The sequence below is a fragment of the Blastomyces gilchristii genome (genome assembly GCF_000003855.2).
Source record: "Blastomyces gilchristii SLH14081 genomic scaffold supercont1.1, whole genome shotgun sequence".
NCBI classification, from domain to species: domain Eukaryota; kingdom Fungi; phylum Ascomycota; class Eurotiomycetes; order Onygenales; family Ajellomycetaceae; genus Blastomyces; species Blastomyces gilchristii.
The window spans coordinates 1,124,362-1,144,845 of record NW_003101682.1 but is presented as its reverse complement, the minus strand read 5'-3'; the positions used below and the strand labels follow the sequence as shown (position 1 = coordinate 1,144,845).

Here is a 20,484-nt window from a genome sequence, read left to right as displayed (position 1 = left end):
AGCAGCCAACATGTCACACCAATCTCTGCATCTCTGCATCTCTGCATAGATAGACATTCATGATTTTCTCGAGGGTGAGATGGTTGAAAGCTGCTCTGGTTTTCAGCTGAGCCATGAATGAACTCATCACGTTGCACATGCATACGTTTTCAACAATTTCAGCCGCTGGCATCCAGATTTATGGCACAGGCACACTATATTATTGCACAACCTCGACAGTTTCTAGAACGCCGGCTAATATGGTAGGTTCAGAGCAGCGAACCAGGCGTATGAAGAGGGTTGCATTCATCAATTGTTCTTGAACGAATATGTCGGCCGTTACCTCCCCCCAGCCCGCGTTTCAAACTGATAACGGCATGCCTCACAACGTATTGTCTGCTGCGAGACAATAACATGGAATATCTTCTGGGCCAATATTTTTTATAAATTTATATATCAAAGCACATCTCTCCCTTCCTCAGTTGAGGTCTAATGCTCTGGCTACATTCCACTATCAGCCGTGGGCGACAAAATAACGCTTATTGAGCGAGACCAACCATGCCCATGCAGAAATAATCATCTCATATCCTATTTGCAGTGGTTGTTCCTCCACTGGGTCAAATAATGCGAAAGATGCTAGGTACTTGACATCGAAGATGCGCTATCATTATCCGCAGTTAGATTCAATGAATCCTCAAGGCAACCTTCGAATTTGAAAAACTCCTATGAGAGGGGGTGGAATCGTCTGCACTCCTTCAATTTTTTGCACCCTGCTGAAGGATGCGATGTTTTTTCATTAGAGCAAATGGGTTGGGAAATATCAATTGAATGATTCCTATGATTCCTACCTAGGCATATTCAACCGGAAGCTCTATCTTTTGTTTCTACCCTATTTCTCTCTTTATTTTACTCGATGTTGAAACTTCTCTATAGTCGCAAAGTATTATTGCTGCAACGTTCTCTTGAGCCGGTATCCCCAATGGGTTAAAATTAGAGAATAATAATCAGGTGGAGTGACCCTCCTAGCATTTGTGTAGAAATTTTTATTCATTCAGCCACTGCATATCGAAACCTACCCAGGAGAGACTAAATACCTGCAAGGGAACAAAGAGATTTATTTATTTATTTTACCAATGGATTGATGACTGCCTTGAGACTGGAAAGACTGGGAAATCTAGACAAGAGCAGGCCCAAGCAATGTAGGTTGTCTTTTCCGGCTCTTCCCTATGCAGAGGGTAGTCCATTCATAAGATGCAAATCTCGGCCTAGATAGTAGTTTAGCTGTGAATTCACACCTCCCAAAACTCCGTACAAGGACTCGGGATTACAACATCATTCCCTACCACACACAAAACATAGCATCCAGCTCATGGTTATGAATACAGGGCACAGTCCCATACACAAGACCAGAGGAGAGTCGGACATGGTCACGTGATCTCCGCGACAATTCCGCTTTCCGGGCCCGAGCGCGGAACCTTGGAAAACACCCTTGCCCAGCCGAATATAGCCGTGCGGGGAGATCTCCACAACATATCTTGGTAACGCGCGCTATCCCGCAAAACAGGATTCTGTCTATATATAGTTAATGCGGGGGGTGTATCGTCTAATACGCATCCAATACCCGCACCTGTACTGCTCTAACTGCTTGTGGACAGCGTCTAGTGCGGAATCCGCGGCGCACGCAGCATCACAGCCAAGTCGCAAGCCGCAAGTCACAACCTATTGTTCTACCAGGCGAATTCTGTCTCGGTGAGGCGTGAAGGTTTGGCAGTCAGGCAGGATTTTCCAGCTGGACTGTTTCTTGGGGGGGGGGGGCGTGTACTCCGTATATATACTACAACTGCAAGCCCTCTCGGCCAGGATGATTCTATGATGCTTCCTGCTGTTCTATACGAACCTGTCTGCTTTTGCCTTTGGTACGGTGTCATCCACAGCAAGAGCACATTTTCCGAACCAGGGATTCAGGAGGCGTCCTCTCTGTACAGCAAATAAAACCCTCTGCAGCGCCGTGTTCAGATGACCGCTACGGCCTGACTCTCTACTATTTAGCTATTTCGCTATTTCACTATTTCTCATACAGTAGTGTACTTGCCACTCGCCCTAAATAACGCTTTCATCATGGGTTTCCAATCCGTTGCGGTGGCTGCGATTGCAATCACGTTCTTTCTGATCAGATACCTGAACGGTACCGATGTCCCCAAGATAAAGAATCTTACCGAGATACCGGGAGTTCCGATATTTGGAAACCTCATTCAGCTTGGGGAGGAGCATGCCAAAGTAGCGGCAGGCTGGGTGAAGAAATACGGAGCGGTATTCCAGGTTCGGTTGGGGAACAAGGTGCGTTAAATAAACCAACTATGTAGATCATTAGGGGGGAAGTGCTCTATATACGGATATTGATATATAAAAATTATCTGAGCGTTAGAGAATCATCTTTGCCAATACCTTTGACTCCGTCAAATACTTCTGGATCACCCACCAATCCGCGCTTATCTCCCGCCCAACACTCCATACATTCCACACAGTGGTATCCAGCTCACAGGGCTTCACCATCGGCACATCTCCATGGGATGAGTCGTGCAAGAGACGTCGCAAGGCTGCCGCCACTGCTCTCAACCGTCCCGCTGTCCAATCTTACATGCCTATCATTGACCTAGAATCCAACGTCAGTATCAAGGAGCTACTCCAGGACAGCAAGAATGGGCAGATAGACATCGACCCCAATCCCTACTTCCAGCGATTTGCGCTGAATACGAGTCTGACTCTGAATTACGGAATTCGCATCGATGGAAGCATCGACAACGAGCTTCTGAAGGAGATCTGCCATGTTGAGCGAATTGTTAGCAACTTCAGGAGTACGAGCAATAACTGGCAGGACTATATTCCCTTGCTTCGATTATGGCCAAGTCGTAACTCCGAGGCTAAGGAGTTCCGCCAACGGAGAGATAATTACTTGACTCTCTTGCTGAATATGTTAAGAGAAAGGATAGAGAACGGCACAGATAAACCATGCATCACTGGAAATATTCTGAAGGACCCCGAGGCTAAACTAAATGAAGGTAAGCTAAAAAGGAAAAGTTATTTACCATGATTCTCTAGGTTTGAAATTTCTTCCTAATTTGCCTCTTTTTTTTTTTTCTTTACATGCATCATAAAGAATAACCATCTAACATAAAAAATAAAATTATAGCTGAGATCAAATCCATCTGCCTAACCATGGTGTCTGCTGGTCTCGACACCGTCCCCGGAAACATAATCATGGGCATCGCGTACCTTGCCTCTGACCATGGCCAAGAAATTCAAGCCCGCGCCTATAATGAAATCATGAAGGTATATCCAAACGGAGACGCCTGGGGAAAATGCCTCGTCGAAGAAAAAGTTGCCTACATCACCGCCTTGGTCAAAGAAATCCTCCGTTTCTTCACCGTCATCCCTATCTGCCTCCCCCGCGTCAGTATTAAGGATATCCCCTATGAGGGTGCAGTTATCCCAGCTGGTACTACATTCTTCATGGTATGCATTCCCGTGTTCATCTATACCTGATTCCCCTCCCCCTTTCATACATCGTGTTTCTCCAATCTCCAACGCCTAAACCAACAATATATATTTAAAAAAAAAAAACCTAACACCGCATCCCTCCCCTTCCAGAACGCCTACGCTGCCGACTACGACTCCACCCACTTCAAAAACCCCCACCTCTTCGAACCAGAACGCTACCTAAACACCTCCGACGGCGCCGGAACCCCCCACTACGCCTACGGCGCCGGCTCGCGCATGTGTGCCGGCTCCCACCTGGCTAACCGCGAGCTCTACACCGCCTTCATCAGGCTGATCACGGCCTTCCGCATGGTACCCGCGAAGGATCCCAAGGACCATCCGATCCTCGACGCGCTGGATTGCAATGCGACGAAGACGTCGCTTACGTTGGATCCGAAGCCGTTCAAGGTTGGGTTCCGGGTTAGGGAGCCGGCGAGTTTGGAGAAGTGGATTCGGGAGAGTGATGAGCGGACGAGGGAGTTGTAGGGGGATGTTGTTTGGGGGGGGTTGAGGTGAGGAGTATTTGATCTATTTATGAGCTTTTGGTATCACGGTCTCTTTGCACTTTTGTGAATGGGTGTTGATTCTAATCCATATTTCCGACGCGGTGAGAATTTCATCAACATAATGTATGGGATTGTTGCGCACATTGTTCATGGCATTTTATTTGACGGACCTGATCTTGTTATGACCCTATGCTATGTATTGCTCTCTGGATGCAAAAACTGTCTTTGCCCGGATAATTTTTTTCCGCCATTACCTTCCCGCCAAATTTGTTCTGCTATGCGCTTTCCCCCATTATTGTCCCTTTGTATATATATATATTTGTATATGAGAATTTGTCGAAAGGGGAGACTGAATGGCAATTGCATTTGATGGTGGGCTTCCCATGTTTTAGGCGGATACACTCGGTAACTACCACTCAACAGATATTGTCAATATTATTGTGAGGATTAAGAGAGGTAAGGAAAATCAGTTACTCACTCGTGTATTCCTGGGCAAGCCAACGGAAATCTAAGGAATGGGTGTATTGTATGTACATACAAATACTCCGTACATGTACAGTATATTTCTGCGAATTCGGGGTAGGTCTCTGGTTCAAGTGATTCAGGGGTCAACCTTGGAAGTTAGGGCTAGATTCGGATTGGGGTTAGGTTAGCGCGTTGTTTAGTTAGCTAACTGCTCCTTATTGGGTTTGCGTTGTATTATTTCCGAAAATTAGTTCATCAAGCAACTTTTCAAGCTCTACAAATTCATTCGAGGCGAGAGTAGCAATCACTTAAAAATACAGGGAACATTCATTACGCCATAACTCCAGAGAACACCAGGATAATACCCAAAGAGGGAAAAAAAATTCACTCATTTGAAACCACCGAAAGAAACCACGAAATGCTGCTCAACCAAAGTCGGGTCCGTATCTATCAGTTTGACGTGGATCGCACTCGCAAACCTGGACCAAAGAAAAGGTTTAACAATGCTACCTATTTCTCATCCCAGGCTGTCGGCGTAGTCGGCCTCGTTCTTCCCGCGTATCCTCTCAGCTTGAACGAATCGCTGCGTCGGACTGGTGAAATGTGGCCATCTTGTTCTGGACTGAGCTGTGACGCTGTAGATTGAGTTTCCACATCTGACCTTCGGTTTACGCCTCTGGATTTTCGGATTGTTGATATGAGACCGGGGAGCACACCTCCCTGTTCGCTGCTACACGCGGGACCTACTCGACTTGTGTCCCGACTCTTCCCTTTCGCTTTGCGGACGCAAACAACTACGGTTGCAGCGCTCGATACTGCAATGACTATGCCGAGAATAAGATAGAGAATGTTCCGCAGTCGTCGGCGTTGCTTCGTAAAATGCCTTCTGATGAGTTCTTCGTTTCGGGGATTGCACATTTTGCACATCTTCGATTTCTCTGCTGACGTCTCCATGGCATAGGAGTATACATGTGGGCGTTCGAACGGGCGGCAATCGGTCACCTCGCAACTTTGCTGCTTTACATTTGCCATTGAAGCCCGTTTCTCGATGGTGTTTTCCCCCTTATCATATGATTTTTCCGCATCCCGAGAATTACTGTCCTGCAAACCACTGCTTTGTAGATAAGGATTCTTCTCAGCAGGGGCATGTATTTCTTTCCGTTGAGTATCCAACCATCGGATGAGCGAGAAGATTGCCTCTCTGCACGACCGCAACTTCGAGCCCGAAACCGTCACCGGTTGTTCTGCATCCGTTTCCGAAGTGAAGGGCATGAAGATGTCTTCGGCGCATGTCTCCAAATCGCCAAGCACACGCCGTAACCCGTGGCCGGATGGAATTCCAGGCCTCACGATTTTACCATACTCCCCATTTGGCTCTGCGTTTCCGTTGTGATGCTCTTCTATTGACCCCGGAACAGCAAACCGCGCAAAACGTGTTGGGTGGGTACCGTCATATATGCCGCTCATCGGTTCTGTCTGCTGCAACTGCGCTGCCGATCGTCGTGTAATTTCCCATTGCCCTCCTTGCCTCTGTGTCAAGGCTGAATGAACGGCTAAACAAGTGCCTTGTTCTAAAATGTATATCATCGCGACTCCACACGCAATCCATGTCGACGACTCGCTTAAAGAGGGAAACATTTTTTGAAGGCGGGAGACAAGTTTTTGCGTATGCGGAATCCGGGTGTTAATAGGGTATACGTATAAAAAATTGATATACAACTGTCTATATGATAAGGATACCTTTCTCGACATGAAAGTCTCAACACGAAATTCTCAACAGGAAATCATAGTTATCATGCCCAAGCCGATTGATTGCTCATTCCTTGGAGTTTTTTGACCCGGGTATTTCTTTCCTCGCAGTGCTTGACAAGTCACTATACCCCTGGCAGGCGCTATCCTATACTTTAATGCTTTCTTTGTCATTCCAGATAATATTGAGAAGAGCCAATGCATGATGAACATGACTCTGTTCATTGTAACTCAAATGTTCTCTTCTCTTCAGCAATCATTCTGGTGTCAGGAAATGGAAAGCTTACATTCACGGGGTTTTCTATGCTCACCCCGTTAGAAGAATATATTCTCTCTTCTAATGTAAATGATCTAAGATCCCAAATGGAGCTGATCCCTTTCAATATCCTAGGTTGTGCGGGATAGCTCAGCTCAGGGTTGGCGATATCGACTTCATGTTTTGCCCCAACGCATCAATATCAATACCGTTTGGGCCATGCGTTGATTTCAACATAAGTACACAACTGTATTGTTACTAAGCTTGAGGTCTTCTTCTCTTTCTGTCTCTTTTATCTTCTCAGTTTCCCAGTAGGCGTTCTCTGGCAGCACTCTTCCTGCCCTCCTTTCTCAACTCTCCCCTCATCTCCATCTAACCTCCCTAACATCTATTCAATCATCTACCCCAACATAATCACTCTTCACGATTAGTGCCTATTTCCGAGCTATTTAGCTAGCAGATAAATCGCCATTCTAGGCATTAACACGTCAAACGATGGCCCCTATCACAGTTAGCAACCAACAATGTGTTCGAGTCAACCCCTGTCATCTCGTGGGGCCTGATTCGGATGCTGAAGAACGCAAAATTATCACTACTGTCTCTCGCCCAAAATCCCACGCAGTATTCTCGTCCAAGCAGATTCGCCTACTAGGCCCCTTGCCCGCGAACCATAGGCATATCTCTCCGCGAGTACCTCGTTGGCATTGGCAGTCGACAAGGGTCCTCGCCCAAACCAGTTGAAGCCTTGCCTAGCCCGGCCTCGACAGCCTGCTACACACATTATGGTGATGCTCCCTTGAGTGCAGAACAGTTTGAAATAATGTGGCAGTTCGGTCGCTTTGCGAAGACGGGGAAGGTTGTGGGGCTGGGCCATCGGATACGGTTGAGGCGGCGCGTTCTGCCTTCAATGGGTCTAGTCGTACCTATGCCTACAGGTTGGACTGAGACACATTTCGCTCTGTTCTTTGAGGAGTATTGTGCGTTTAAAACCGCTGCCAGTGCTACGATTGATGGCTTCAATAATGTATCAACTTCGAAATGGGGGGGATGTGAAACCTCTCAGAGAGTTAAACGAGGATGAACTCAGTCGCTACTTCATTGATACCAACCAACGTTCACCAGGCAGCCCAAACTGGCTTTCCAAGCTTGACCTGACCCTTGACAATCTTATTGAGGTGAAGGAGAAGACGAGACGAGAGAAGGCAAAGGTCCGCTGGAAAGCTCCAGCCCGCACTACACAAACTGGCTCTACCATGTTTTTGCCAACAGGTTGTCGTCACCACCGTAAAACGCCCGGATAATATATATGGCCTACGTCGTTTGAATCGACTCCGCCCTGGTCAACGTCGTTTGAATCGACTCCGCCCTGGTCAACGTCGTCAGGATAGTAAACACCACAATGACCTATTAGCCCAGTGCGCCGAACGAGCGAAATCTCGTGAGAGAAAAGTTTCTACGTCATCGTCGGAGGGATTCATTAATTTGAAGAATGGCCGAAATCTCTTTATCATTTCTAGGTAAATTCTGGGTAACCATCCCAATTTGGAAAAGGTGGGAGGCGTCTTTGCTATAGCGATATTTTTCCAAAAAATTTCTTTTTTTTTTGAATCGTACGTTCCCACCCCTTTTTACGGGATATTATTGGCGTTGCTCGACAACTCGATTTCCCTTTAAGACATACCTACCACTGGAAGTTTTACTGGCAAAATTTTTCATCTCCAAGCTTTTAGAAGTTTCTTTTGTCATCTTTTTTTAAAAAAAATTTCTAGAATGGAAAAAAGCGTGGAGATGTAGTTATTCCTAAATCCTAGCTACGCATGGAATTGGAGGGAAGTGATATTGAATAGTGACGCTACTTGCTATCTTTCATTACCAAATGGCCCTCTGAATGATATTTAACTTATTTAACGAATTCAATAATGGGAAGCTCAAGACGATTAAGAAACGCTATGACTCAATACATCAATGGATACCTGTGGACATTGGATATCCGCTTTTCTCTCCTGTAACCAAAATTAAATACTGAATCTTCGTATGGTTAGTGATACATAATCGATTTATAGCTTGGAATTTTACATACTAAGCATGTAGACTATTCCTTTTTCTTTTCTTTTATTTGTATTTTATTTGTATTTGTATTTTTATTTTTATTTTTAGCTAACCCCCCCCGTCCCCATTGATTACCTCTTCGTCCAAGCAAGAGTAGCTGTGCTGGCATTGGTTGCAAACTATCTACAGAAGGAAATGAAAGACGGAAAGAAACGGATGGGATGGGAAGGGGGGGGCTTGAGCAGCGAATTTCATAGAGCAATTAATATATATAATTATATATATAATGCGTTCACTAGACACAAATAACAAAAATTTTGAATGAAAACTGCTGATGTACTATAACAAGATTTTGAGAGGCAAGTATATAAAGGGGGGGATGGTGAATTGATGGAATAATAAAACAAGGCACGCGGTGTGCCAATAAATAAGGGAGAAGAACATAACTTTAATGAAACAAATGAAGTGAAATGAAAATTGAAAAATGAAACAGGGATAGAAGGAAATCAGGAGAAGTAAAAATCTTTTTGAATGTAGTGGAGGGAGGTATCATAAGCTGATCATCAGTTATAGGAGTGCAAACAGCGCAAGTCCGGTATTATATTTTGGAAAGTACTCGGGGGCAGATAGAGAGTGGGGCTCCCCTGGTCGATAAGTGTGATGTTGAATAGATCGGGAGAGAGGAGTAAGTTGAATTAGGTGGAGGATCGAGAAAGTGAATGGAAAGCAACACACAAAGAGGCGTGATAAGAGGATAATCCGCTAACATTGCTTCCAATGACATAACTATGGAATTTGCTGCGGCTTCTCTGCTTTTCTCAGTATACCCGTGGGTATTGATTTAATCGGGAGGTTTTGTGATTGTGCAGGGCAGTTTGCTGTTATGAGCTTCCCAGCCCGCTCTCATCCTATTTCATTAGCAGGCCGCAGAAAAGGAATGGCCGTAGCATCCTCTCAAATATTTTATATATTTTTCGTAATCTCTGATATCAACTTCTAATATACCCATTCTGCGTATGCGCTAATGGGTTATGTTGCTGCTGCTGGTGGGGTTGTGGTTGCTGAATATATTGTGGTTGCACGGGGTGCATCGCATACATTTGTGTAGGGAAGGAAACGGGAGGCATAACGGGAACCAAATCAACATGGTGCTGGGCCCACTGAGCGAGACTTTGCCTCAGTCTTTTCTCTAAATGCACAGAACTTCGCTGGAACTCATCCAGTAAACCTCTCATTTTCCATCGATTGTGGGCGTATTCTAAAATGGAGCAAATGCTCTGTAGACATTTCAGTGCCCGCCCAGCGGAATCAACTCGCTCCGCTGGGGATACGTATGGCGGTTGGTGTGTTCCTGGCGGTACGGACGCGGATGGTTCAGTGTCTTGCAGGATTTCATCGTACGCTTGGTCGAGGGCGTCTATGAACTTGCTAGCTACTGTGTAGACGCGTTGGATGTCGATGTAAGAGAAAAACAGCGGCCAGCTGGTAGCGCTGATGATTTGGTGTATTTGTGAGATGAATTTGGCGGCATATTCGAATAACAGAATCCGGTGCAGTGTAGTTACGTTCGGGTTATAATTTGATGGGGAGAGGAGGATCACAAAGGTGTAGAAAAGCTCGACGTTGTAGAAGACGATGAGATGGCCTGGCAAGGTTCTCGGTATTGCATTAAACCAGGTTTGAGCCTCCGCGCAGAGTTCCCATGTGTACGAGGCGGGCTCTGGGGCTGGATTCCGCCCGCTAAAAAACATGGTTTGATATGCCTTTGATTGGATACTGCGGATTTTGAACAAATATATAGCTGGTTCGATGCTGTTGGCGAATAGGGTCGCGGTCCAGCTTAGTGTCCCCTCAATTGGCTGCAGTGGAACTCCTGGGAGAGGAACATTCGTCGAGTCATCTGAAAACGAAAATGCTAGCCCAAGTGCGACGCTTACATATCTAGAGTCGTATTAATACTTGAAGAATAAATATCTTCCGGCTATTTTGCTTACCGGTCAAAAGAATGTACGCAATGGAAAACCCTCTGACGAAGATCTAAGGTTGTTTTATTCAGGTATGTCTCTGAGAGTTGCTCTTGGTGAACACCCAAATCAGATACGACTCTAGCAGCACTGCCAACCAGGTGCCAAGTTCTGAAGTGCTCTGGATCAAGCATTGAGTACTGTGCCAGTAATAAAATAGCTTGGATACCAACGATGGACCCGGGATGAAGAACATCATTAGCGTATCCTAGTGCAATCGAAACGTGATGCCTTGCTAATTCAGAATGTGAGGTTGAAGCCTGAGAGATTGCCAGAACCATGTGTACAATCCAATAATCAAAACTTTTCGCGAAACGGCCTCCTTCTTGATACACGGCATCGAAGGACGCCCAAAAGTTGGTCTGTATAAAGAAGGGAGCCAGAACATAGATATTGTCAAGGTAATGTTGAATGAGAGTAGTAGATAGGGGCCGGGCCGGAAGGCCCCTATTTACCCCTACATTCTGCAGAGGTTTTGCCACAGCTACTGTTAAAAGCAGCCCGGCAAATGATGTCGAGGATGTGATGCCATAAAAATCTCTCGATGTCGCGTTAACTGAACTGGAATGGGTGTGAGTATTTAGCTCGAAGTAGTGGGTGGGTTGCAAGTTGATTAACCTACAGGAAGCCAAAATCTCCCACTAAGTCATCGATATCGCATGCTTCTTCGCGATGGGTTTTCGTCCCGCCTCCAGGCGATACCGGCTGGCCGGTATAGCTCGGCTCGATCGCGGCTCCTTCTATGATGGCATTCTGCCGACGCCGCTTCGCCTCGGCGATTTCTTTCTCAAGCCGTTCGCATTGGCCCTCAAGAGCGGCCACATAGCTTCGTTCTTTTCCCTTAGCGAATTCATCAGTAGCCCCAGGGCAAGTAGACGCTTTCCCGGCCCGTTCGCAAGCAGAGCAGGCAGGAAGTTTGCCGTCGCATTTTATTTTGGCTGTGCGGCACCTCGAGCATGCTGCCACAGGGCGACTGACTTTGAGGAGCGGAGTCTCCAGACCGGGAGGAAAAGAGGCCATCACAAGATTTTCAAGTGGACTATGGCATTGTCAGCCAACTCTAAGCAGCCAGAGCAACGGCATACATGAATTGGAGATAGAGAACACATAGTTCATATGCAATTTCAAGGAATGATTGCGATAAGTAGGCAGACAGCTTTTTATGCAAGCGGGAGGGTACAGTTCAATGGGTATGGTGTATGGAGAGGCAGTTCTTCAAAACTTATGAAGAAAAAAAAGAGCTAGGTAATAAACCTTTGGTGCTAGTTTATGCTTAACAGATGTTGCTAAGCTATGGAGCCGACACGAGGACAGGCGTGATTCCGCCAACGTGGGAACAAACCTGAATCATTCCCAATCAATCTGCTGGAAGCTAAGAGATTTCCAAATCTTGATCCTCAGGCGGTAACTAGCATCCACCAATGACGACTTGATGTAACTATCTTGGGTGTTGCGTGCGAGGGAAGGTTCCTAGCAGCTGAGAACCATTCAGCCTTATCGGGCAAACCCGTGCAGCAGGGTGGGTTTGTACCGATAGTTAACTTCGTCAGGCTGATGATCCTGCAGCGGGGGATCTGGCAACTCTGGTATATATGAGTGAACGGCAGGAAACTTTGAGTCCCCCGTTCTTGCAAACCAAATATTTATGTCAGTCTGTGAGAGTTGGATTGTCCCCTGTGTCAAAATTTCAAAACGCAAAAGGTGCAAGCAAGCACGGCACATGGGGGTTGGTTGGCACTGACCGCTCCACAACGGGAGTTGGGCCTTGAGGAGGTCTTAGTCTGAACTATATTAGTGGCGCCTGTTCTTCCTCATGTCCAATTTGCGGTTATCCAATCCTGTGTTCGCACCGTCTCGCTGAGGATCGCATCCACCAACCAGTATCAGTAAAATTCGAGGCGGAGGATTAGGCTAACGCTCCCTTGCAGCTCCAGCCTGGGTTGAAGAAATTCAAGTTGGTATCCAATTTTTTTTCAGTGATCCGGATGCCCATTTCTGGCGCGGATGCAAGTGTGTGAATCGCGAATTTTTCGCATGCCAATGCAGCCGGCTTCTGCATATAGAGAAGATCGAGGCTGACAACTTGCTGGGAAGATTACCACCGCAAAGGCGACGTCCGGTTGGATTATCCGGCACCCAACCAGCAGCCAGTGGTTTTTGGAATTTCCACCGTGTCCGTAGTATTTTGTCCTTTTCTTCCCTGCGTGACGACACTATGGCGTTGGGGCCTGACCCCTGGGCCAACAACGTTCTACAAACGTCGTATATTTAAAGTCAAGTCAAAGTCAGGTCAGGTTGATCCCGGTGCAGGCGGAGCGGTGACTAAGCGCGGTTTGTCCCATCTGTCCTTGCTATACAGAGTACATCATTGCTACAACTACATCATTGCTACAACTACATCATTGTTATTCAAGCTGGGTTTCGCCTTATTATTACGAACATTCACGGCCGCCGCACGGATCGCACCTATGACATCGCCTGTTTAGATACAAGCTCCTTTCTATGAATCCAGAATGCGGACGGCTTGAACAGCCATCTATGATCTCTAGGACAAGAAGTGATTTTCAGCGCAACTCGGTGAACGCATCGTGTGTTTAAGAATTGAAATGTGGTGGGGATAAAACTCCCCTTATTCCCCGCACCAGAATGCCAACCCCATATTTTGTCTCCCCACCCCGTCTGGAGCACCGTATGGGGTATGGGTTTGCTGGGCTGATCGGGAGCAAACAACCACTTTTGGTGCCTCAAAACAGATCGAAGAGCCCCTCTGGAGCCTCCTAATATTGCTGAAGTCGACTTGTCTCCAATCCAACTATAGTCGTTTCGTTTAGCTCTAAACCTGCTCGTTGGGATGCGAACGAGAGGGAAAGATGATCCTTAATGCCGAGCCGGACTCAGCTTGTCCGGACATGGTATGTGCCCAATCACAAAGGAGCGAATCCCAAGAGGAAACTTCGACGTCCCTCTGGTAGCTCAAGATATGGGGTAGCACAGTTTCCATCATCCTTTGTGAGCCTGTCCTATGCAGTCGCTAATGGACCCAAGGCTTCTACTTCGGTAATCTGAAGCTGATGCTTCAAGAAGCTGGATTCTTCCCCTCTTGTGTCATTTTTTATTGCCGCACTCTCCTTTATCAACTGGGATTGAGATTTGCGCATATAAAGGCGACGGAATGTCCAAAATGAGAACTCATCCTTGAAAATATTAGGCTTAAATCCGAGTCACTACAATTGAACTGTGTGGCAGCCTCATATCCCGCGAAGAGCACTCTTTTATCTGGGGAGATGAAACAGGCGAGCACTTTCCAGCCATGATAGTGTTTGCTACGATTCAAGGGGTGAAGATGGTCCCTGGAACCGTACGCATTGTCGACTGTAGGTAACGTTTATCCCTCGGATCCATTCACATTTGAATTGGGAACTGACGTAAGGATCAAATCTCTTTAGTGGAAGGTACAATGAATGTAAAACATCAGGAGGGAGGGAAAAACGACATTGTCCTTGTACCTCAGCCATCGAACGACCCAAACGACCCCCTCAACTGGACTAAATTCCGCAAGGAGTATCATTTCTGGCTCCTGTGGATCTGGGGGTTTATAGCTGCAGTCTGCGTCAATTGGGTTGGGCCAGTCTGGGTATGTTCAGCCCATGCAGTGTGCATCACACCTCTAGCCTCATCTCCAACTCGAATCCTCGACTGATGCATTTTTTTAAGACACAATTCACCATCGATCTGAAAACTACTTTTTTCGACTTGAGCATTGGGTCAAGCTTTTGTTTCCTGTTCCTGGGACTAGGCTGCGTCTGCTTGCAGCCCATTGCCATGAAGATTGGTAGACGACCTGTGTATATGGTTGGCTCCTTTCTTAATCTTGCAGGCTGCATTTTGGGCAGATACCAGACAACCGTTCAGATGTATTGGGGAGCAAACATTCTCACGGGATTTGGTGCTGCGCCCGTGGACTCTCTGGTACAAATTTCGACGACCGATATTTTCTTTGCGCATGAAAAAGGCACCAGACTGAGTTTGTACGTATTCACGATATACGCAGGGTCATACCTTGGCCCTGTTGCGGCTGGACACATCGCCGACTCTCAGGAGTGGCGTTGGTGTTACCAATACCTCATCATTTTCTTCGCTGTCCTTCTGGTCATCCAGCTATTCACAATGGAAGAATCTACATTCCGCAGGCCTCCTACGTCCTCTGAGATTTCCGGAGACACAGCTGCGATGTCTCATCATGCAAATCAAAATTTAGAAGCTGTGAAAGTCGAGGCCTATGTGTCACATGACGTCGACTGTGACACTTCTGAGCATTCAGCACCACCTCCGAAAACTTACTGGCAACGCATGGGACTATATAACACTTCCTATAGCGATCCACGGCCATTATGGCTCGTTGCTCTTAGCCCGTTCACACTAGTAACGTACCCGGCAGTCATGTGGGCGGGTTTCATCTACGGCGTACAGATTATGTGGCTCTCGTTACTCAACGTGACGCAATCTGACCTTTTCTCTAGGGACCCGTACAACTTCAGCATGGCGAACGTTGGCAATATCAATTTTTCCTCCTTCATTGGTGGCATAGCGGGAATGATTTGGGGCGGATATGTGTCCGATTGGTGCATCATCTTCTTGTCTAGGCGCAACAAGGGCATTTTAGAACCTGAGTTTAGGCTCTGGACGATGCTTGTTCCCACAGTCATCAATACTGCGGGGATACTTATGTATGGCCTGGGGGTATTAAAGGGTACGATGTGGATCCTCCCAGCAGGATTCGGTATGGTGTTTATTGCCTTCGGAATCGGAAGCGGCGGTGCAATTGCAATCACGTACGCGGTACACTGCTACCCGCGCATCGCCTCTGAAAGCTTGGTGCTTATGCTCTTTATTCGAAATATTATCGGTTGCGGGTTTACTTTTGCCAGCCAGTATGTCATCTCTCTCTCTCTCTCTCTCTCTCCCTCTCTCTCTCGTTTTCCCCATGCTCCCCTCTAGCATGTTTAGATGAATGGCTGCATTAACTAACTCTGGAACCCATCTTTTTCAAGGCCATGGATTAACCATCACGGCTTGCAAAACACCACCATCATCATGGCAATGATATGTCTAGTAGCCAATCTGTCTTCTCTTCTAATGATTTGGAAGGGAAAGCGATTGCGCGAGTGGACTGCAAAGCGCTATATCAGAGTGATGCAACAGAAAGATAAGGAGGCGTTGGCCATCTAGGTGGATAATTCCGGAAATTGTGAGGAACATGGTGTTCGAACGGATGTCATTGTTTTAATGCAAGAGGCGAATACCGGATTCCAGTATGGCATCTCGTCTAGTCCGTATTATCCATAAACTCGGAATCGGACCCGTGCATGTACATGTACAATGTACGTACATACGTGCATACATACAAAGAAAATTTTTCCAGTACATAGAAATTGAGCACCTTACCTCCACACCGCACGACATTCAGCTAGGTATTATTCCACAAGAAAAACCTGCACCACCGTTACAGATAAACTATAAAACCAAACTTAAAACTCCATATCGTATGCCAATGCGTCATCGCATATCTCTTCTCGTAGCTTTTGCACCCTGCTCCAATATAAATCAATGATAAATTTTTTTAAAATAAAAATAAAAATAAAGGTGGGGAAAGAGGAGGAGGAAGACCGCTGACATACTCCAAATGCGACGGATGCCCTGCATATACCGAGATATCATCCGGCTTTTCCAAAATGGCCAACAAGCCCATATCATACCCCTTGGCCCGGGATGCTGTCATGGCCAATGGTGGGTTATTGTGTATTTCGCGAAGGCCTGTTCAAAAAATGTTTCAGGAATTCGTGCCTTTTTTTTTTTCTTGCTTCTAAGGACGGTATCTGCAATGGAACTTGAAGTTCTCCCTTTTTGGGGGGGAACTCGGGATCTCCAACGCTTCAAGCATGGCTAACGTAGTGTAGGTATTTGAAACGCAACCGCTGCCAATGCGATGTAACTACCACTCACTGTTCATGACATAAACGTACCTGGGACCTGCCCAACCATAGCCTTGCATGCCTTCTTGAATTCATCTATCTGAGCCGCCGTGACGCCGGGCTTTAGCTTGAAGAGGACTGTGCGTGGGATTCAGATTGGTTTTAGCGTTTTTTTTTTTCTTTCTAGAGAGGTATGGTGGGCGAAGAGGAAGGGCGCAGGGAGGTGACTGAAAAGAACGCACCTATGTGGAATACTGCCATTTTGACACTGTGTCGAGGGGAAGGAAGTCTGATTATATTGTACTATTTGTTTTCTAATTTATTTACTCTGATACCTGTCGAAGTTGGTGAGGAATGATCAAAAGACGTCACGTATATTCAGGTTTTCTCAGGTGAGGGTGCGGAAGACTGCCGATTCCGGGCGGTTCGACTGAGTTAAACCAGCGGCGGGATACAACCACGGATCGCGTGGGGCTCGGGGGCTTAGTTATATAACTCATAAGTCCCAAAGCCAGGGGATGAGAACTAACAGATATACCTATCTCAAATGTACGGAATACGGGCGTGTGTGGGAAATCTCCTAGAAATATAGATATGAATGAATAGATGTAACTAAATAAATATGTAGTATCATTGGCGTTGAGATTTAACTACGTAGTCAACTACGTTAATTAAGTGTGTCAGAAGACAATATCAAGTAACTACTAAAAATTCATAACTCCGTGTCTAAAAAAGGAATCCCAAACATCAGCCCCCCCCATCACCAATCACCATCCATCAATCATTGATCACATAAATAATAATAAGAATGATAACAACCCAGAAAGCTCTACTTTACAGCTTACTATCCTTCACAGGAATATCCTGCGAACTCTGACGATGTGATTCAGGTGCCCGCTGAACCTTCCCACCCGCAGCACAGCAATCGTCAGTCTTACCATCAACAAGCACGCTCGTTGGGTTTTTAGTCCCAGGAACATCCAACGCAGGGTTACGATCAAAGAAATCAGCAGGTCGCAGGTGCACTTCCATTTTCTCAATTGGCATCACGGGCCAGTCCTCCACGCGAGGATTGTGACTAAGCCCAAAGACCGACCAGATCACCACGTCGGTGTCAAGGGTGTTTTCATTTCGGGCGGCAGCGTCGCCAACGCCGCCCCGTTCGGTCCGGGACTGATTGGTGAATTTGCCGCCGGCAAAGAATTCGCCGTCCCTGTGTCTCGTCACCCAGACGTGGTGTTTTGCGAACTGGGCACGCTGCGCGACGGTGGATCGAGGGTCCGCGAGCAGAAGCTGTGTAGCTGGGGGAGTAAATTTGTAGGAGACGGGGCGGCCGGAAATGGGGTTTAGAACGTTGGTATTGGACATTTTGATTGTTAAGTTGGTGCTTGGAGAAGCGTCGAATCCGCCGGAAGTGGCTACCGGCTGCGTAACTACCTGATAGCCATTCCCGAACGGATTGGTATGGATATCCATGGGCATTGGTAGAGATTCTTCGCGGAAAATTGTATTCCGATAGCCATTGATCGCGGGGTCAATGCGAAGACAGAATATGTGCTGATGGTTCTGAGCCAAGGCGCCGGGAGATACTACATTACCCCACGGGGAGGTTTTTCCGTGATCAATGTTAATCACTGAGACAATACCAGTCGCTCGGGTTTCGACAGTAATTCCTCCGGCTTGGTCAAATTTGTATGCGAAAATATACTCGTAGTTGGCAAGAGTGATGATGAACTGCACCACAAGTTCACGATAGCGGGTAACCACAGCCCTGTCGGTACGGAAGTTAGTGTGCTTCCATCCGATGCCGTTGTCCTGTTCGTGGACGCAGACTACGTTCTTAGCCACGGAAGGCTGACCTGACGCGTCGATGTTAAATCCGTCCAAGTATTGGATAACACCTAGGCAATCACAGCCCAAAGCCAGATTGTTAGCAGACCGCCCAGCGCCACCATCGCCAAAATCAAAGGCTTGCTTTCGATGAAATGGAGGCCGAGGGTCCCCATAGGGAACCGTCATTTCAGAGAAACTCAGGCGATATAGAACGCTCCGCCCATCATAATGGATATCGTGAATGGTAGCGCCTTCTCGAGGGTTGAATCCAACACGAAATCTCCATTTCTGCCATTCGACCAAACTGCCATTGCTCACTTGGAAGGAGGGTCCTTCGGGCTGGAGTACATTAAGCGGTTTGAGGTCCGTTCGTAATTTTACGTCCAGAAGTTCAGGGACATATTCAGACGGGCGAGTATGGTCCAATACGTTTGTCGGGGTAGTGTCGCAAGCTAGGCCATCACCGGTCCCTCCCGTTGCGAGCTTGTCGACCCTGATGACTTCTCGTTTGTGGAAATCCATTACTGGGATGAGAGGAATTGGGTACCCGTAATGATTGGAGTTTGGATTTCCATTCCGAGTGTCCTTGGCGAAGCAAAGCCCCTGCATGTAACGAATATCTGGCTCTCCATGGTCGAGCCCGCCATATGGCCACGGATCAATCTCAAGGACGAATCCCTCTGGTAACTTGAATTTGGATACAGCTTCCTGGAACAATGGGGATGTCATGCATGCCTCGTTAAATGAGTAAAATTCCTCCCTTGATAATGTTAGCATAGGTCGTTGCATTTGCGAATGAAGAACAAAATTATGTCTTTTAATATAGGATAAGCCTTACAGTGTAAATGAGGGCTGCATTGAACTATCAAAGGCCTGACGGGACACCTCTTCCTTTAGATCCAAGTCAACCACGGCTTCAAAATACTTATGCGTCTTGTCTGAGTGGATGGTATCATAGTATACGTTGGCCAATCGTGGTGGTCGTGGAGTGGAAGAAGTGAGTGTCCCTCCATGTTCCGCTGCCAGGAAGCTTGTTAAAGAAGCTTTGGCCGGCTCTTCGAGGAATATCGAACGAAACTGGATCAGGACCCCTGGGTTAACCTTGAAAATGACATCTCGAGCACAGTGGATCTCAGTTGCCCGCAGCTGTTCGAGTGGATGTGGTAACAACATCTTTGAAGTTTAAGGAGGCAGTAATATGCAGTAGTGTTTCAATACACTCAAATAGGGGTTTAAGAATCAACGTAGAAAGAAAATGAGAAATTTATATGCTCTTTCTCCACAAAGATATTAACCGCCATATATAGCGGTTAAGGAATCGGGGGGTGGGGGACGGTTAAATATGGCAGCGAGAAGGAATAAACCCCGCAGCAGGTTTCATTGGCCAAGGATACGAGAAGGGCGCGTGGTCCCTGGGGATTGAATATTTGGCCCCGCGACCAAGGTCAAGCAGCCACGGAGCGAATGCCGACTGGTTTCGGCTTGCAAGTCGGCAAGTTTATATAAAACTAATCTTGGAATTCAAAGCAAGTCCCCGAGTGTGCCCACAATACAGCGCGGGAAGGGAAGCTGGCTTTATCTGATCATCTGATAAGGTTCGGCACAGAGACTCGGCTCCGATCGGATATTTGGGGTTATTTTTCTAGAATTACTCCTATTTTTTTCTGGATGCCCGAGACTCTCCTCACATCATCATCGTCATCGTATCATTATCGCCATCGCCTCATCGCACAGCAGCCAACTTAACGGCCAACACATACCCTGAACGGAAGCCGGAAAGCGCTCCGAAGCTTTCCCAGTGTTTCCGCCGTCTTGGCACGCGCGTGCTGACTAACCTGAAAGGCGAACGACGCGCCCAATAATGGGCGGTGACAATTGGCGATGTCGCGATACATACCCATGAGCCATGACTAGAATTCAACGAGAATGGTTGCAGGAAAGGGAGTGATTTGAGCATTATGGATATTTGCTTTTGACAAAGTTATCTTTCCTTGGCCACTACACTCCAGCTCTAACAGGGCTAACCCTGACTTTGCAAAAGACTAAGCCAACATGACATTCCGATTACCTACCCAGCGATACACAGTTTTACTAGGTTTAAGGGGCTGGTGTAA

At 46.8% G+C, this 20,484-nt stretch overlaps 6 protein-coding genes across 6 annotated transcripts; 3 read left to right on the top strand and 3 right to left on the bottom strand.

Annotated features, from left to right (window-relative positions):
- Positions 1 to 2,097: 2,097 nt before the first annotated feature.
- Positions 2,098 to 4,002, top strand: BDBG_00176 (phenylacetate 2-hydroxylase; the record flags this gene model as incomplete). The annotated part of the gene is made up of 4 exons (XM_002628884.2): positions 2,098 to 2,316; positions 2,405 to 3,038; positions 3,170 to 3,492; positions 3,628 to 4,002. The coding sequence occupies 4 exons, from the start codon at positions 2,098 to 2,100 to the stop codon at positions 4,000 to 4,002; spliced, it is 1,551 nt and encodes a 516-aa protein (XP_002628930.1).
- A 995-nt stretch (positions 4,003 to 4,997) lies between these two features.
- Positions 4,998 to 6,125, bottom strand: BDBG_00175 (uncharacterized protein; the record flags this gene model as incomplete). The annotated part of the gene is made up of 1 exon (XM_002628883.1): positions 4,998 to 6,125. The coding sequence occupies one exon, from the start codon at positions 6,123 to 6,125 to the stop codon at positions 4,998 to 5,000; it is 1,128 nt and encodes a 375-aa protein (XP_002628929.1).
- Positions 6,126 to 6,987: 862 nt separating this feature from the next.
- BDBG_00174 (uncharacterized protein) lies at positions 6,988 to 8,013 on the top strand (the record flags this gene model as incomplete). The annotated part of the gene is made up of 4 exons (XM_031719769.1): positions 6,988 to 7,020; positions 7,145 to 7,541; positions 7,615 to 7,700; positions 7,762 to 8,013. The coding sequence occupies 4 exons, from the start codon at positions 6,988 to 6,990 to the stop codon at positions 8,011 to 8,013; spliced, it is 768 nt and encodes a 255-aa protein (XP_031575649.1).
- Positions 8,014 to 9,530: 1,517 nt separating this feature from the next.
- Positions 9,531 to 11,585, bottom strand: BDBG_00173 (C6 transcription factor; the record flags this gene model as incomplete). The annotated part of the gene is made up of 3 exons (XM_031719768.1): positions 9,531 to 10,482; positions 10,536 to 11,126; positions 11,188 to 11,585. 3 exons carry the CDS (start codon positions 11,583 to 11,585, stop codon positions 9,531 to 9,533), a joined length of 1,941 nt encoding a protein of 646 aa, XP_031575648.1.
- A 2,290-nt stretch (positions 11,586 to 13,875) lies between these two features.
- Positions 13,876 to 15,794, top strand: BDBG_00171 (uncharacterized protein; the record flags this gene model as incomplete). Its single annotated transcript, XM_002628879.2, has 4 exons — positions 13,876 to 13,939; positions 14,012 to 14,199; positions 14,280 to 15,496; positions 15,617 to 15,794. The coding sequence occupies 4 exons, from the start codon at positions 13,876 to 13,878 to the stop codon at positions 15,792 to 15,794; spliced, it is 1,647 nt and encodes a 548-aa protein (XP_002628925.2).
- Positions 15,795 to 16,093: 299 nt separating this feature from the next.
- Positions 16,094 to 19,543, bottom strand: BDBG_16059 (primary-amine oxidase; the record flags this gene model as incomplete). The annotated part of the gene is made up of 5 exons (XM_031724088.1): positions 16,094 to 16,154; positions 16,244 to 16,379; positions 16,589 to 16,675; positions 17,383 to 19,130; positions 19,209 to 19,543. 5 exons carry the CDS (start codon positions 19,541 to 19,543, stop codon positions 16,094 to 16,096), a joined length of 2,367 nt encoding a protein of 788 aa, XP_031575647.1.
- Between the last annotated feature and the right edge of the window lie 941 nt (positions 19,544 to 20,484).